Source organism: Leptopilina heterotoma, unplaced genomic scaffold, assembly GCF_015476425.1.
Source record: "Leptopilina heterotoma isolate Lh14 unplaced genomic scaffold, ASM1547642v1 Lhet_180, whole genome shotgun sequence".
NCBI classification, from domain to species: Eukaryota; Metazoa; Arthropoda; class Insecta; order Hymenoptera; family Figitidae; genus Leptopilina; species Leptopilina heterotoma.
This window is the reverse complement of record NW_025110897.1, coordinates 1,956,254-1,974,075: the sequence shown is the minus strand read 5'-3', so window position 1 is coordinate 1,974,075 and position 17,822 is coordinate 1,956,254. Positions and strand designations below refer to the sequence as shown.

Here is a 17,822-nt window from a genome sequence, read left to right as displayed (position 1 = left end):
AGGGAAACTCCTTTTTCTTTAATAAGTTTACAAATTGAGTTTTCAAAGCTTTTCGAAGAAGCTTAAAATTAGACTCAAGCTTAATTTACAAGAAATTAAATTTCTAATATGATAAAAATTAAAATTTGGTCTGAAATACCGAACTCATTCGTAATCAGTCGAATCCGATTGAGTCTAAAATTAATTCTGTCTATGCATTTAATTGCCATTAGCCAGAAGGACGAAGCGAAGCGAAGCCAAGACAAACTATCTATTTAGAAATTGTATAACAACATGTTAACGACTTAGGAAGGCTAAACTATTTCTATTCTTTTCATCAATTCTATATATAATGTAAAATTATTAATTATTAATTATTAATTATTAATTATTCTTTTTCAGATCTCCAATTAGCTGCAGAACTGGGAAAAACTCTACTTGAACGGAATAAAGAATTGGAGAATACTATAAGATCGCAGCAAGACAAAATTGAGGAGCAAGCACATGAGATAGAGGTAAATTGATAAAGTTGAACGATAATTGAGTTTCTAACGAGAATGACATCGCATTAACTTTTCCCTCACGTATTTCTATCAGGGATGGCCTCATGAATATACTCTACTTAAAAGTAGATTTCGCTGTAAAAGTTGCTTTTATAGTGAAATAGATTGTATATGAGACCATTTCTGACTTTTATCATCGGCATTAATTTTATTGTTTCCTTACAGTATATGAAGAAGCAAACCACTGCTCTCAGAGAAGTAAACGACTCTCGTTTAAAGATTTATGAACAATTAGAAGTCAGCATTCAAGATTTGGAACGAGCAAATCATCTTCTCGTCGTTGACAATGCAAATGATAAGAAGCTCCTAAAAACGTAAGAATTTTTTCAAAAAAATATTTATTAAATTAGGGAAACAGAAAAATTTCACTTGATAAAACAATGCTGAATTATTCAATCATTTTCAATGACAACTGAATTTTACTGATTCTCGGTATAATTTCACTGACATAAGAATTACAAGTAAAAATTTATTTTAATGTATGAAAGATTTTTTCAAAGATATAAGTATTATAAAACATTGACTAATAAAGGAATTTTTAACAAGTTTTAACCACATTTAAAGTTAAATTATACAGGGTTGCCACAGGTCAGGGAAATCAGGGAATTCAGGGACAAATAAGGAATTTTTATTTACTGAAAAAAATTAAATTTTTGGAATTCATAAGAAAATTCTGAATTTTTGTTCCTTTTTTTGTTTGCCTCATAAACTATAAAATCACCATGAATTCTAATACGAAACCTTCAATTTTTTCTATTTCAATAAATAATTTCTTTTTAAATAACATAATTTTTCAAAAACATATTATTAAAATTATAACCTATTTAAATTATTAAATGAATAATTTTACTTCAATATTTAAAAATTAATTCGATTTTAAGAGTTGCGTTTACAATTTTCATAGATAAACTTCAAAAAGTTTCATTTTAAAAGTTTATAAAATTTCAATTTTGAATGAATTTAATTAGAATATGTTCGAAAATTTAAAAAAATTCTCGTCAAAATTTCAATTATCTTTATAAATAATAAAATTCTTCTCCGAAATTCAATTATTTACAAAAATTTTAATAAAAATCTTGTCATTTCAATTATTTTCAAAAGTTCTCTTCAATTCAATTAAATTCATTTAAATAAGAAAAAATTTCGTACAATTCTAGGCAAACAATGAATTCTTTTCGTAAACAATAAAAACTTCACACGAATTCAATTATTTACAAATTTTTTATAAATTTCTACGCAATAATTCGAATGTTTATTCAAATTTTCGTGCTAAAGTTTGACAGTTAATTTGTAAATAATAAAATAAGTAAAGTAAGAAAATTTAACCCAAGTTTCAAAAACTCAATAAAAAGGTACAGTTGCAATTTTTAAAAATAATCAATTATTTTATGAATTATTTATTTTTAAATTTCAATAATTGAATTCTCGTAGTTGAATTCTGATAAGAATTTATTTAAAAACGAATTTTAGTGAAAACTTTAGAAAATAATTAGAAGTTTTAAAATAGGATTCTTTATAGAAATTAGAAATTATTGAATTTCAAAAAGTTTTTAAATATAACAAATTATTAATTTGTTAACTTCCTTAAAAACTGAAAGTTTTGAATAATAATATTTAAAAAATCTTAAAAAAAATAATTGAATTTTAGAAGACTTGTAGTTCAAATTTTCAAGAAGAAATTTTTTAAATTGTTTTATATTTAAAGTATGTCGAAATTTTAAGCAAATAAAGAACAATAAGTATTTAAATATTTATTTTACAAAAATGATTAAAATTTAAAAGATTTAATTTGGAAATTCTGAAAAAATTAGCTTTTTGACAAATAATAATTAAAATTTTTTAAAGTAGGTAATACTTGAATTCTGATAGAAATTGATTTAAGGAAAATGTCAGTTAAAATTTTAGAAAATTATTGAATTTTAAAAGATTTTAAAATTAAATTCTTTGAAAATTTAAGGGAAGTAAAAGTATAAGAATATTAAAATTTTTATTTTAAAAAATGATTAATTACATTGTTTTTCTTTAAAAATTCTTACAGTTTTGAATAATTTTATTCAAAAGTTTTTAAAAAATAATTGAATTTTGGAAGAATTAATGTTTTAATTTCTGTGAAAAATTCAATACGAATAAGTTTTTAAATTTTTGTTCTAAAAAATTTAATTCAGATATTCTGGAAAAAGTTGTATATTGGAAAAATGTAATTAAAATTTTTTTAAAATAATTTTATTTGCGAAAATAATTTTAAAAAATTAAAAATTTTGTCAAATTTCATTAAAATAATTTTTATATTTGAATGAATTTTATTTGTTTACTTTTTAAAAATTATTTAAAAATAATAGTCGTATTTTTGAAGAATTCTAATTGAAAATTTGGAAAATAATTGAATTTTTAAAAAAATTTAGAATGAAACTTATTACCAGGATGGTAATCTTGGCGATTTTTATACGAGTTGTTCAAATAATTCCTAATTTTTTTTTTAAATTTAAAGAAAAACTGTTAGAAAAATTATATTTTTTAAAACATGAAAAATTTTCATTAAATTTTAAAAAGAAAATTTTTTAAAGTAGCAATGACTATTAAACTTTGTCAAAAATTATGAAAAATAATTGATTTAAAGAAGAATTTTTGTCAAAAATGTTACAAAATAATAATTAAATTGAAACGATGAAAATAATTTTAAAGAAGTTAAAATAACAATATTCTTGTAATATAAAATTATTCTTGAATTATTATAAGTTTTAGAGTTTCAAAAAGGGATAAAGTCAAAATTTTGTCTGGTTTTCAGGGAAAAGTCATGGACGAACAAAATTAAATTTTTGTGGCAACCCTGTTATAGAGTAACGTCTAAATAATTTTTTAAAAATGGACCTCGCAGAAAATACATTAGTTTTGAGTCTAAGTCGATTTTCTTATTTTTGAATTTTAAGTTTGTATTTTGAAGAAAACTATTAAATTCAAAAACTTATTGGAAAATCGACTGGGATCCAAAACTAATATATTTCCTGCGGGGTCTTTTGATTAATTCTAGAAGAATAATAGAAACTATTTATTTAAAATTTTTAAAGTTATGAAAATTGCGAACTTCTTTAGAAAAAGATAAACATTTTAATATAAAGGAAAATCAATTAATTGTCAGAACCCACTAATTTTTAATTTGACTAAATTTTACTTTAGATTCACTAATCCATATCTCATATTTGACAAATAGTGTGAATAATATCCATTTTTGGTTTTTGATACAAAATGCACTAAGCCAGATAATCTAACATTCTGCATTAGAACTAAAAACGTATCAAGTCTATTGAAATTTGAAGAAAAAAATTGTTTACTCACCAAAACTAAATGAAAAGCTATATTCGTTTACTTTTCTTAATCTTAGGGCCAGTTTCACCAACTCCGATTAAAAGTTAATCAATGATTAAAGTCAATTTAATCGCTCGTGATTTGTCGGTTAAGGATTTAATCGGTGTTGGTGAAACTGGCCCTTAATTTCTCTCTGAGCATTTTAGTTATTTTTGAAATAATGAATATTACAGACAATCTATGACAATTGAAAATTTGGAGATTAGATGTGAAGATATTCAGAAAAAGTTTGATGATTTTAAATGTAAATATCAGCTCCTTGTCAAACAACAAACGACAAACGAAGAAGTTCAGGAGAAAGTTTTGTGGAAAAGTACGACAGATGGTAGCATAAACCAGGTTTGTTGTTTAAATTCGCATTTGTGATATGCCAGATGAATGTTGTTGATTATTGTCATTTATTAATTTTCTTCATTTCTTTTTAGAAGGCTACTTCAATTACCACAAAGTCCACTTCTAACGCAACTGGTAATGCTCAGGAGCATGTGAACAGTACAAATAATGACGAGGAGGTAACTAGTTTATTAAAGCAATTAAGTGAAGTTCGTAGTCAAAGGACGAGGGAACAAAAAAAGATATCTGATCTTGAGAGTCAACTTTCGAGTCTTGTACGTGAAAATAACAATTTAGAGGAGCAGCTCAATGTTTGGCAGAATAAAGCACAAGACGTGAAGAATCTTCAAGATGAATTGAGCACTCTGGAAGAAGTCAGGTACGTGGATTTTAATTATAAAGTCTGAACACTTATTCTATTAAATTTAGGTAAGGCGCCTCGTTTCTGTGCGTTTTAAACAGTATCATTTTTAATCTTTAAAATCGGTTTCCAATCTTAACGAATTTTTTAAATCGGTAACCTTAAAAATATCAAATGTTTATTGGATAAAGATAGTAATGAGAACATCCGGTACGGAAAAAATACAATTTTATCTGAGAATTTTTTCCCTATAGTAGTTAAACAATTATTCAAAAAGTCGTGTAAGAGTGCAATTCCCAATTTTTTTGTTGAAAAAAAATGCTCCTTCAATCGTATAATTTCAGGCGAATTTAATATAATTTAAGTACATAATTTGTAACTGTGCCTTTCTTGTACGCATGTGATATGTCTAAATTTTTTTTCAGTCATAGAAAACCTAGAAAATCTGAAATTGTCAGGGAATTTTATTAAGTCTCATTCTGAAAATTCAATTTTTTGTATTTAAATGCAGGCTTTACAGTCTGTCCCCTATTTCCCTAAAAGTCCCCTTTTTTTAATTTTGACCCCTAAACGTACCCTATTTTCAAAATTTCACCTAAATTTCCCCTATTTCTTTCGTCACAGGAAATCAATTATTTTCAATAATTTTTAAGTAATTCTGCAAAACAATTATTCAATTATCTTGATAACCAACAAAATTCTCCCTATAAAACCAATTATTTTAAGGATTTTTAATGAAATTCTTTTCCAAAATTCAATTATTTTCATAAATATCACAATTCTTCTCAAGAATTCAATTATTGTCAAAAATTTTAATTACATAAATTTTTGTCAAAATTTCAATTATCAAAATTTAATAAAATACTTTGCACGAATTCAATTATTTTTATAAATTTTAATGAATATCTCGCCAAGAATTCAATTATTTTTATAAATAGCAAAAATTTTTCGCCAAAAATTTAAATAAAATTCTTTGCAACATTTCAATTATTTTTAAAAGTTTTTCGCAATTCAATGTTTTTAAATATTTACTACTAGCTGTCGTACCCGTCTTCGACGGGTTTTAGTTTCTACCAATACATTTAAGTTTCTACCAATCTGGAAAATCAGGAAATAGCTAGGGAATTTAATTTGACCGGAAAAAAATAATAATTAGTTACCATTATAGCTATTTTAGTAGGAAAATATTACTATTTGAATCAGTGATTGACTTTTTGTTATCAAATTAGTTATTTTAACCAATTCAAATGCAGAGAACAATATTTATCAATTTGTAGTACTTTAATTAATGTATTAAAAAAATTAAATTTTCCATACAGTTTTTGGAGTTATAGTAGAGTCTAATTGGAACTAATTGTATCGCAAGTAGACCCTACGTTACGACTGCTAAAACCTAACATAAGACCTAAATTTTAGGCTGAAAGTAGGGCTTAAATTTTGACTCGGGTCTGTTTTCATAAATATTATACATCAATAAAAATTGAAGTAAAAAGCAATTTTTTAAAAGCGAATTAATATAATGAAACTTTTTCTTAATTTGATAGGAAAATTCCCGGTTCGGCATATTCCCAGCTTTTTACAGTTTTTCCCGTTTGGTAGATACCCAGTTAAATGTATTAGTATAAACAGAAAACTGTACGACAGCAAGTAATACAATCTATATTTATATGAACTTAAGAAACAGTATTTTCATAAAATAAGTAAATTTTTATAGCCATTTGTAGATTTATTTATGGATAAAATCAAGTAAATTTAAATTTGACAAAAAAGAGATAAACCGTGAAAAGTTTGGACAAAGCAGGGAATTTTGTTAAACAAAAATAGACACCGTGTTAACTTTTGTCTTTACATTGCTCAAAACATCTCTTAAAGTTAAATCTAGAGTTAAAATGAAAAAACGTTTTAACATGTAAGTTTTTGCCTAGTGGCATAATATGCTTGTATTGTATCACAGGTGACTTACAATTCTTGACATCCTGCGAAATCATTTTAATCATAAAAAATTTCCATTTTCAATATTTCTCAACTTCTTGAAAATATTAGATTGATTTGATAAATAATTTTGAATTGCACTATTTTGACATCAAAATATTAATCAGAGACTCCAAAAATACTACTGAATTATACTTCATATAGTAATTAGTATCGATTTTTTGATATATTGAAAATTTTTTTATATTTCTTGTAGGATAGTATTTTTTGCAAAATTATGATAAAATCTGACTAAATAACATATAATATTCATTTTTAGAAAGTTTAAAAGCTATCCATTAAAAATTGTGAAATTTGGAAATTTTCCATTTTTCAAGTTTTTGAAAATATTTTTATATTTACATCTTAGTTGTAGAATAGTATTTTTTGAAAAATTATGCTAAAATGTGACCAAATAACATGTAATACTCAAATATAGAAAGTTTAAAAGCAATCCATAAAAAAATGTAAAATTTTGAAATTTTCGATTTTTTGAAAACATTTTTATACTTACATATTAGTTATAGGACTTTATTTTTTGCAAAGTTATGCTATAATGTGACTAAATAACATATAATACTCAAGTATATAAACTTCAAAAGCAATCCATGAAAAATAAAAAATTTTGAAATTTTCGATTTTTTGAATTTTTTGAAAAAATTGAATATCTCCCGTTCTAATTAATATTTTTTAAATCTGTAAATTTATAAACCTTCCTTGGGTCAATACCTAATAACCTACCAAGTTGGACTTAAATCGATTCACATGTTTTTGTGTGATTGGGGTACAAAGTTTTTGTGACAGACAAACATACATACATACATACATACATACATACATACATTAAATTTTTTAAGAACATTTTTGGAATCTCTGATGTCCATAATAACTAATCATGTTAACATTTTGAAGTTTTAAGCAATGTACAGACAGACATCTGATTTTATTAATAAGGATTTTCATAAAATTTATCAACAGATTTAATTATAGAAAAAAATTGTTGATACAATTCTACGAAAATATTCAATTATTTTCATAAATAATAAAATTTCATTTACGAATTCAATTATTTTCAATTGAATCATCGTAGAATTTCAAATATTTTTAATACAATTTTAAATAAATTCCTTAAAAAATGCAATTATTTTAAAAAATTTTATTATATAAAATATATATAAAATTCTTTTCCAAAATTCAATTATTTTGATAAATATCAAAATTCATCACAAGAATTTAATTCTTTTGAAAAGAAATAAAATACTTTGCAGAAATTAAATTATTTTCAAAATTTTTTTAAAATTCTTGTTAAGAATTAAATTATCTTTATAAATAGATAGGGAAATTGTTCTTAAGAATTAAATTATTGTCAAATTTTTTTTTTAAATTCTTCTCAAGAAGTCAATTATTTTCAAAAATTTTAATAAAATGCTTCTTATGAATTTAATTGTTTTTAAAAATTATTATTTAAATTCTTTTCAGGAATTTAGTTATTTTTCAAAAATTTAATAAAATTCTTCAAAAAGTTTTCAATTATTTTCAAAAATTTAATAAAATTTTTCAAAAAGTTTTCAATTATTTTCAAAAATTGTTATAAAATTCTTTAATATAATAAATTTCATTAAAATTTGAATTAAATTCCTTAAAAGAAATTAAATATTTTCAAAAGTTGTTAATACAGTTCTTCGTAAAAATTAAATTTTAAGAAACATTCGATATTATTTATTCTTGTATTTAAATAATTGATTTCTCGTAGAATTAAATGATTATTTTTCGTACTTTTAACTAACAATTCTGTAGAATTAATTTTTTTGAAAGAGTTTAATTGAATAATAATTGATGTTAATGATTTAAAGTTGAATTTTAGTTAAAAATTCTAGAAAATGTTAATTGAATTGAAATGATACAAATAATTGTGAAGAAATTGGAGTAACAATATTCTTATAATAATAAAATAATGATTTTGTCAGTCGGTCATTTTTATGTTTTATAATAATATTCTTATTCAATTTGAAAAGGTTTGAATTTGAAATTTTTGAACATCTTAATTCCAATGAAACAAAATGATTAAATATTTATTTTACTATTGATGTTTTCGAATAATTTAACTTTTGAAGAAATTTGTAAATAAATTTAATAAAACATTATTTTGAGTATCTAATAATTTTGAGAGTGAATCAGAATATCCTTTAGGGTGAGGGAAAAAGTGAAAGTTGTGTTTGGAAATCAGGGAAAAGTGAGGGAAAAATAAAGTTAAATGTTTGTGGCAACCCTGTATGAATAAATTATATTTTTATTTAACCAATTTTTATGGTCCCCTATTAGTCCCCTATTTCCCCTAAAATACTTTTTAGGGACACTGTGAAGCCTGTGAATATTAAAAATCTCATGTTTTCAAGTTGACATTGTTCTGGAAAAAATAAGGAACTTAGTTCAGTAACTCAGGATATCGCGACGATTTCACCAGAAATTCAAACTTATCTTTTTGGATAAGTAATGAACTATTTTTTTGGAAGTAGTTAAGAATATTTTATTACATTCTTATTATATTTTATCACATTATTAGTTGGAAACTAATATTCCAAGAAGAAATCAAGTGAAAATTTGCCTCGACCATTTTAGACGTGCTAAAGAAACTTCTTAACTTATTAATAAATGACTAGCCACTTGACTTTCTCATGAAGTTTCATATGAAAAATTACGGAACTACTTTTGAAAAATTCTTAACCAAGAAATACGAAAAAATGTATTTTGTCTTTCCTTTCATCACTCAAACTTTCATCCTTAAAGGTCAGCTCGGATTTATGGAAACATACACATTGCCAACTTACGTCATACTACTCAATTTATATATAGCAATTAAATACAAACATATCATTAGTATAACACTCACATGTATGGAAGATTTTTATTAAGAATCAGGAATCAGGAATTTTTCAGTTTTTTAAAAGCGGTTATTATTGAAAAACTATTAAATATTAGAAGTTGGTACTCAGCACAAATATAAATCATTTCACTCTTTCTGAAGATCTCATTCAGCATGTAACACAAACTGTCGACTCAGATCCGATAAATTGCCCCTATCTCCATCTTTCACCTGCAAAAGACAATAATGCTGACACTTTGGGTGGAAATTGGTGTTTTTCGTAGCGATTAGCGATTATTTCCACCTACTAATCTTTCTATTAGTTTTAAAGTGTGAAGCTTCAATTGGGACGGTTTTTCCTGTTTCCTAAGAATAAAAAGACTTGTGAGGACTTAAAGTTCCTCTTAGCAATGACAAACTCATTAGGCACCTGCCTCCGCGGCCTATTTTCAGCTGGCTCTAGATTGACCAGTGGCTAGTAATCGGAACCATCATTCTCAGATTTTCAAAAGCCCGGTAAATTTGTCAAAATCACGTACACTAAAATCTCGTCATCTTACTCAGCAAAATTTCCATCAGCTGTCCTCTTTACGTTCAATGTTGTTTTTAGATTATAAAGTGCATCTTATTTGACATTGCAACCTTTTTGGACGAAAGAATTCAATTGTTTTCTTAATTCGTTATAAAATGTTTATAAAAAATTCAATAATATTAAAAAAAAAAAAAAAAAAAAAATTAATTAATTAATTAATTCCTTTAAAAAGTTCCTCGAAACAATTCAATTATTTTTATAAATAGTAGAATTCTTTGCAAAAATTCAATGATTTTGAATACAATTTTAATAAAATCTCATGAAAGAATTCATTTTTAAAAAGTTTTTAATAATATTTTTCGAAAAAATTTAATTATTTTCTAAAATTTTTTAATAAATCCTTCCAATTTACTAAAAATGCTAACAAAGAATATAAACAATATTTTTTTAGAGAATTATTTAACAAAATTTTATGAAATTTATTTTTCACAATAATTCAATTACTTTCACTAATAATAAAATTTTTCATGAAAATTCAATTTAAAAAAAAAAATGTTGATTAATTTCTAAGCGTGAATTTAATTATTTTCATAATCGTAAAATTCAGTTATTTTCACAAATAAAGTTTTCCACAAGAATTCAATTATTTAAACTAATAAAATTTTCTAATTTTCATAATACATATTTAAAAATCCATTATTTACAATGTTCATAAAATTCTTATGAAGAATTCAATTCCTTTCAAAAATTATAAAATTTTTCACAGAAATGCAATTTTTTTAAAACATTTTAATAAACTTTTCCGCAATAATTCAATTATTTTCAAAAAAAATAAAATTCTTTTCAGGAATTCAATTATATTTGAAAATTTTAATAAAATTTTTTGCAAAGTTAATTATTTTTACAAATAATAAAATTCATAAAAGAATTTCAATTATTTTTAATACAATTTTACAGGAATTGCTTAAAAAATGTAATTATTCTTAAAAACTTAATTTCAATTCCTCAAAAAAATCAATTATTTAAAAAAATCAGGGTGGCCGCAAGTCAGGGAAAAACTGGAAATCAGGGAAAAGTCAGGGAATTTTGATCGAAAAAAACCACAAATTAAAAAACTTTGATACTAAAATGTCAATTCAGTTTTTTATTTAGACGTTTTTATAATATAGCCCATTATAATGGTGCCGTCACATTTTTTATAAGTTTGAACCTTCTTACGGACATTTCAATGTAGAATATTAAATAATTTAAAAATTTGTTACTCAGGAAAAAGTCAGGGAATTTTGAAAATAAAATTTTGCGGCCACCCTGAAAATGTTTTTTTAAATATATTTTTAGGAAGGATTGAATAATTATTTTCAAAAGTTTAATAAAATTATTCGAAAGAAATTAATTGTTTTAAATACAATTTTAATTAATTTTTTTTAAATAATTCAATTATTTTTTAAATTTTAATGAAATTTTTTCTGAGAATTCAATTATGTCGAAAAATAAGAAAATTACTTCCGAAAATTCAATTATTTTGAGGTATCTTAATAAAATTCTTTTCAAAATTCAATTATTTTCATAAATAACAATATTCATCACAATAATTCAATTATTTTTAAAAGTAATAAATTTCTTCTTGGAAATTCCATTATTTTAAAAAATTCTAATAAATCGTTCGCAAGAATTTAATTAATAGAATTAATAGAAATTCCATTATTTTAAAAATTTGTAATATATTTTTCGCAAGAATTCAATTATTTTCATAAATAATAAAATGTTTTTTAGGAAAATTCAATTATTTTCAAAAAAATTTAATAAAATTTCCCACAGACATTCAATTATTGACAAAATTTTTAATAGAATTCTTTGTAAAATTTAATTACCTATCTTTAAAAACTTTTCGCAATTCAATAATTTTTAATATCTACTATTTTCATAAAATTGCCAAACAGAATTCAATTATTTAAAAAATGGTTTATAAAAATTTTCGTAAGAATTCAATTCTTTTTATGAATAATAAAAATTTTTAACAATTCAATTATTTAAATTAGAATTTGCATAAAATTATTCGAAAGAAATGAATTATTTAAAAATTTTAATAAAATTCTTCGCAAGAATTAAATTATTTTAAATTCTTTTATGAATAATAAAATTCGTAGAAGAAATTCAATTTATTAGCAGGATAAGAAAAAAGTGAATATTTTTGATGAAAATTAGGAATAAGTTAGGAAAATAAAAAATATGGAATGGAATTTTTGTGTCAATTTTGTGAAGTGACGAATTTTTTTTTTGGTTTTTTGACATTAAAAAGTGACAATAACCCACAAAAATTAATTTTCAAAACAAACAAATGAATGCAGAGAATTTGCTAGCGGAAAGGAAACTTACGATTATTATAAAGTAATGTATAATATTATAATATTATTAATAGCAACAATTCGCGCGCTAAAGCTTCTTCTTACTTCTTACTGACTTTTTTAAATAAAATTAGCAATTTTAAAAATAATAGAATTTAAAAACTTTCTAATTCAAATGTTTGTTGAAAACACTAAAAAAAATTCAATTTAGGATAAATTACAAATAATTGCAGAAATTCAACTATTTAAAAAAAATAAATAAATAAAATTCAACTATGTACAAAATTTAAAAAAAAATTGTAAAAATCCCAATTATCTTTATAAGTAACAAAATTCTTCTCCAAAGTTTAATTATTTTCCTAAATGTCAAAAAAATTCTTGTCCTATAATATCAATTATTTTCAAAAATAAAATGCATTTTTCTTATTTCAATGATTTTTAATATCTACTATTTTAACAAAATTTCCCAAAAAAAATTCAATTATTTAAAAAAAAATTTAATAAAATTGTATGCAAACATTGAATTATTTTCATAAATAATATAAATTTCACAGGAATTTAATTATTATTTTTATAAATAATAAATTTTTTATTAAGGAATTCAATTATTTTCATAAAAAATCATTTAAAATTCTAGGAAATAATAATTGAATTAAAATGATGAAATTAATTTTGATGAAGTTACAGTAGCAATATTCTTATGATAATATAAAATAATTTTTTAAAATTTTTAAAAAAGAATTTATTAAAATTTTTGGACATAATTGAAATTTATGGAAATATTAAAAAATATTTGAATTCATCCGAGGAATTCAATTAAAATTGTTTTAAAAATCATTGGATTTTTGTAAAGATTTTACTATTCAAAAAAATAATTGAATATTGTTTAGAAAGATTTTGCTATTTATAAAAAATAATTAAAATGTTTCGCGAGAATTTTTAAAAATTTTAAGAAATAATTAAATTGTTATGAAGAATTTTATAGAAATATTTTAAAATAATAAAATTTTTTCGAGAAATTCAATTAAAGTTTTTTCGAAAATAATGGAATTTCTTTAAAGGTGGATTCCACGTCAGTTCAACACACTTATTTTCATGACTTGTTGGGATTTGGCTGTAATTTTGTAAATTCATTACTTTTATAGTGATAAACAACTCCACCAAATATTTTTTCAAAATTTTGAAAATTACCAAAAATATGGCATTTTCAAAATTTTTGTCTTCTTTTTTTGAAAGTGCTATAACTTTGGTTCTAATTAACCGATTTTGGATTTTAAAAAAAGGATTTCTTTGGTTTTAAGTATATTTTAAGTTAAAATTAAAATAAAATAAAAAAATTCAAAAAAATTTTTTTTTGAAATTTTGAAAAATTAAAAATCCGTTTTTGAAAAAACATCATCTTCGATTTTTTTCAAAATTTTACTAAATGTTAGGGCAAATGTGCTTTACATGTCCTGTAAGTTTTATCTTGGGATCTCAAAGGGATTCGGAGTAAAAAAATAAAACGTAACCACAAATTACGAACATATGGGGCAAAATTCCTCAACTACCCAGGTAAAACAATGAATTTTCTCTAAACTTTGCTGAAATGTTACTATTATTAGTAGAAGTGTAAATATTAATTTTTTTTGAATTTGATAAAATATTTTTTGAGTTATGGAGTTTCAAAATTTTGATTTTTTTGAAAATATATTTTTTTCGATTTAATATATTTATAAGTAAAATTAATCAAATTTAAAGTATGAATAGTGGTTTTTAAAGGGGTTTTCACGGGCTATAAGCTGGTGACCTTTTTTCTATGAGCCATGTAAGAATCAGAGTGGGATCATGAGAATTTTTGAGGAAAATAATAATTTATCATTATTTTACATAGAAAATGATGATTTATAATTAATTTCTTCAAAAAGATCCATGGTCCCACTCTGAGTTTTACATGGCTCATATGAAAAAAGGTAAGCTTTCGATTGAGATAGGTTAGAAAAAATTAAAAAACACCGATTTTGAGATACAGTAGAACTTGGTTAATACGATTCTGTAGGGACCGCACTAAGAATGCGTCTTATGCGGGAAAAAGTATTAGGTGGGATATAAAATGTATGTCTTTAATTGCAGGGACCACCATAAATGAGCGCCTTAAGGCGGTGTCAAAGTGGATTGGATTTTTGCATTGAGCTTCAATGGGAAAATCGCATCGACTTTGACATCCCCTTAAGCGGGAAATCGTATTAAACGGGATCGTATTAACCGGGTTCTACTGTATATTGAAATTAAGAATTTGACCTTGAATTTCAAGGTCAAATTGACAGAAAACAACTTTTTTTTCATCACCAGCTTATAGCCCGTGAAAACCCCTTTAAAAACCACTATTCATACTTTAAATTTGATTAATTTTACTTATAAATATATTAAATCGAAAAAAATATATTTTCAAAAAAATCAAAATTTTGAAACTCCATAACTCAAAAAATATTTTATCAAATTCAAAAAAAATTAATATTTACACTTCTACTAATAATAGTAACATTTCAGCAAAGTTTAGAGAAAATTCATTGTTTTACCTGGGTAGTTGAGGAATTTTGCCCCATATGTTCGTAATTTGTGGTTACGTTTTATTTTTTTACTCCGAATCCCTTTGAGATCCCAAGATAAAACTTACAGGACATGTAAAGCACATTTGCCCTAACATTTAGTAAAATTTTGAAAAAAATCGAAGATGATGTTTTTTCAAAAACGGATTTTTAATTTTTCAAAATTTCAAAAAAAAAATTTTTTTGAATTTTTTTATTTTATTTTAATTTTAACTTAAAATATACTTAAAACCAAAGAAATCCTTTTTTTAAAATCCAAAATCGGTTAATTAGAACCAAAGTTATAGCACTTTCAAAAAAAGAAGACAAAAATTTTGAAAATGCCATATTTTTGGTAATTTTCAAAATTTTGAAAAAATATTTGGTGGAGTTGTTTATCACTATAAAAGTAATGAATTTACAAAATTACAGCCAAATCCCAACAAGTCATGAAAATAAGTGTGTTGAACTGACGTGGAATCCACCTAAAGAATTTTATTAAAATTATGTATATTGAAAATCATTGAATTCATCACAAGAATTTTATTACTTTTTTGAAAATAATTGAATTCTTTCAATTTTTTTGACGAATATATTTAAAAATTGCATTGAATGCAATTTAATTTTTATATAAAATTTTTTAAAAATATTTTGAGAATAATTGAATTATTTTTAGAGAATTTTAAATTCTTGTTGAAATTGCATTTTATGGAAATTTTTGAAAATAATTAAATTATTTCATGTAATTTTATTTAAATTTGATTAAAAATAATTTAATTGTTGTGAAGAATTTTACTATTTATAAAAATAATTGAATTTTTTCGAAGGATTTATTAAAAATTTTAGAAAATATGAAAAGTAATAATTAATTTTGTACTTAATAAGTGAATTTTTAAAATTTTGATTATGAAATTATTTTAAAAATTTATATTTGAAGATTAAAAATGTTTGTAATTTGCATAAAAATAATAAATTGAATATCACGTTCCGCGCGTAAAATTTTCTAGTAATAATATAATATACAATTTATCTAAAGATAACAAAAACAAAAATATAAATAGAAGACAACTTCAGAGTGTGAGGGACAGAAAAAGTGAATGAATGAAAGAATGAAAGAACATTCAAATTAATATAGATAGTTAATTAATAATTAATTAATTAATTAATTAATTAATTAGATTAAAATCTCTTACAAATTTGATTTTTTAAAATCTGCTTTGAAATTCGCCATGCGATTTACGGAATTACACATTGCGAATTCCCTGCGAAGTGTTTTGCTATGTGGACAGTTGAATTAAGGCCAAAGCAAAATAGATTCTCGATGGGGAACGCAATCGCAAGATTCTTTCGATTGCGATTTCTAATTTTGAAGCGTTGCAGAATGAATGAAATAGACTTTAAGAATGATGATGTTTTTTCTGTGCAGACAAGGTCACCTGTGCGGTCGATGCTTGCGGGGAATCAACATGAGGAGTCACGAAGAGTTGACTCTGATGATGGATCGAAACGGAGACGACATACCGGAAGACGACGACGACATAAGTTTACCTGGAACCTTCATGGACGGCGTCAACGGATACTCTAATTGTCTGGTGCAGGTAAATTCACCTTTGAGTAACACACTCGAGCTTTTTTCCGTCAATCGGCTTTCGCATGGGGCTCAGCGACACTCGCAACATAAATATTGTGCTTCGCATTTCCTGCTTTTCACTAGACATTTCAAAACTCTTCAAGCCATTCAGTCCCGCACTGAGGACAAGGAGAATAATAACAATAGCATTTTTCCGAACATGTACAGAAACACTCACTATTTCTGCGAGACGGGCTTGAAGAGTTTAGGACTCAGCATTAAAAGTAATTTCATTTCATTTGCCTTAGGAAGCTGTTGCTACAGGCATTAGAGAACAAACCGCAAAAACGGCAAAAGCGGCAAAAAAAGAACGTAAACATTTTCTTGTTTTGAGCATCTGGAAAATATTCACTATATTATGGAATGCGCCGTCTCTTCTATGTCTTTTTTCGGAGTCAGTGGAATATTTCAAGTTCCATTGTCTGTTCAAAAAATATCTATCAACATTTAATCCGTTTCGCCTTCTGTTATTTGTTTTAAACAACATTTTACTGCCGATTGTGTATAAAAAGATTTCCTAGGGTATGTAGTTTGTGTGCAATTTTAACTCGAATGTTGTTCATTTTTTCGATCAAGTTACGGTGTTTCATTTCAAAAGACAATAACCAAAAATGACGACCCAACAAATTAGACAAGCTTTTGTGTCGCTTTACAATTTTACCAATTCTTCTCGTTACACTTTTTTTTTTAAATAATGCATACACTATTTTTGTGTTTTCACTAACATTATGTTTAATGTTCTTTTTCAAAAGATGCATGACAATGTTTTACAAGTTTTAGCAATTTTATAAATATAAGATCAATCTCCGTGAATATGTTTTTAAACACTTGTAAATAACGCGTATTTTTTTAAATGCACGTAAGATAAATTTTTTACTCTATTTATTATCTAACATTGTAAATTATTAGTAAAAATTATTAAGAATAAATTTCTGTTTTATATAAAATTATTTAATTATTATTAGTTTTAGATTAACAGCGTTCTTTAATTCAAGGAATTTCTAATCGCTTTTACTAACTTATTATTTTTATAGATAGATATAGGTATATATACGCTTACTTTGAATATATTTCATACAGAAATACTGAAATAGACTTTTTCATATTTATCCTTCACCACTGCGAAACTATATAAATCAAAATTTTATTTTAGTACATTTAGGAATTTAATTTTTATCATAAATTTTAGTTAAATCTTTGTTAGTTTATTAAATATTATTTTTTTGACTACGAGATACACAAGTCGCTTATTTGCCTTCATTTTTAAAATAGAGAACAGGGTTGCCACAGGTTAGGGAAGTTAGGAAATTCAGGG

The 17,822-nt window shown here is 23.8% G+C and overlaps 1 protein-coding gene across 4 annotated transcripts in view; it reads left to right on the top strand.

The window, feature by feature from the left end:
* The window catches only part of LOC122499993 (cerebellar degeneration-related protein 2), a 71,281-nt gene that overhangs the window by 48,390 nt on the left and 5,069 nt on the right, over positions 1 to 17,822 (top strand). For all 4 annotated transcript variants that reach the window (XM_043608628.1, XM_043608627.1, XM_043608625.1 and 1 more), the window contains exons 2-6: positions 382 to 494; positions 708 to 856; positions 4,079 to 4,244; positions 4,331 to 4,617; positions 16,304 to 16,475. In XM_043608628.1, coding sequence (XP_043464563.1) covers positions 711 to 856; positions 4,079 to 4,244; positions 4,331 to 4,617; positions 16,304 to 16,475 — 771 coding nt within the window. In that variant the 5' untranslated portion in view covers positions 382 to 494; positions 708 to 710. The remainder of the gene's footprint in view (positions 1 to 381; positions 495 to 707; positions 857 to 4,078; positions 4,245 to 4,330; positions 4,618 to 16,303; positions 16,476 to 17,822) is intronic.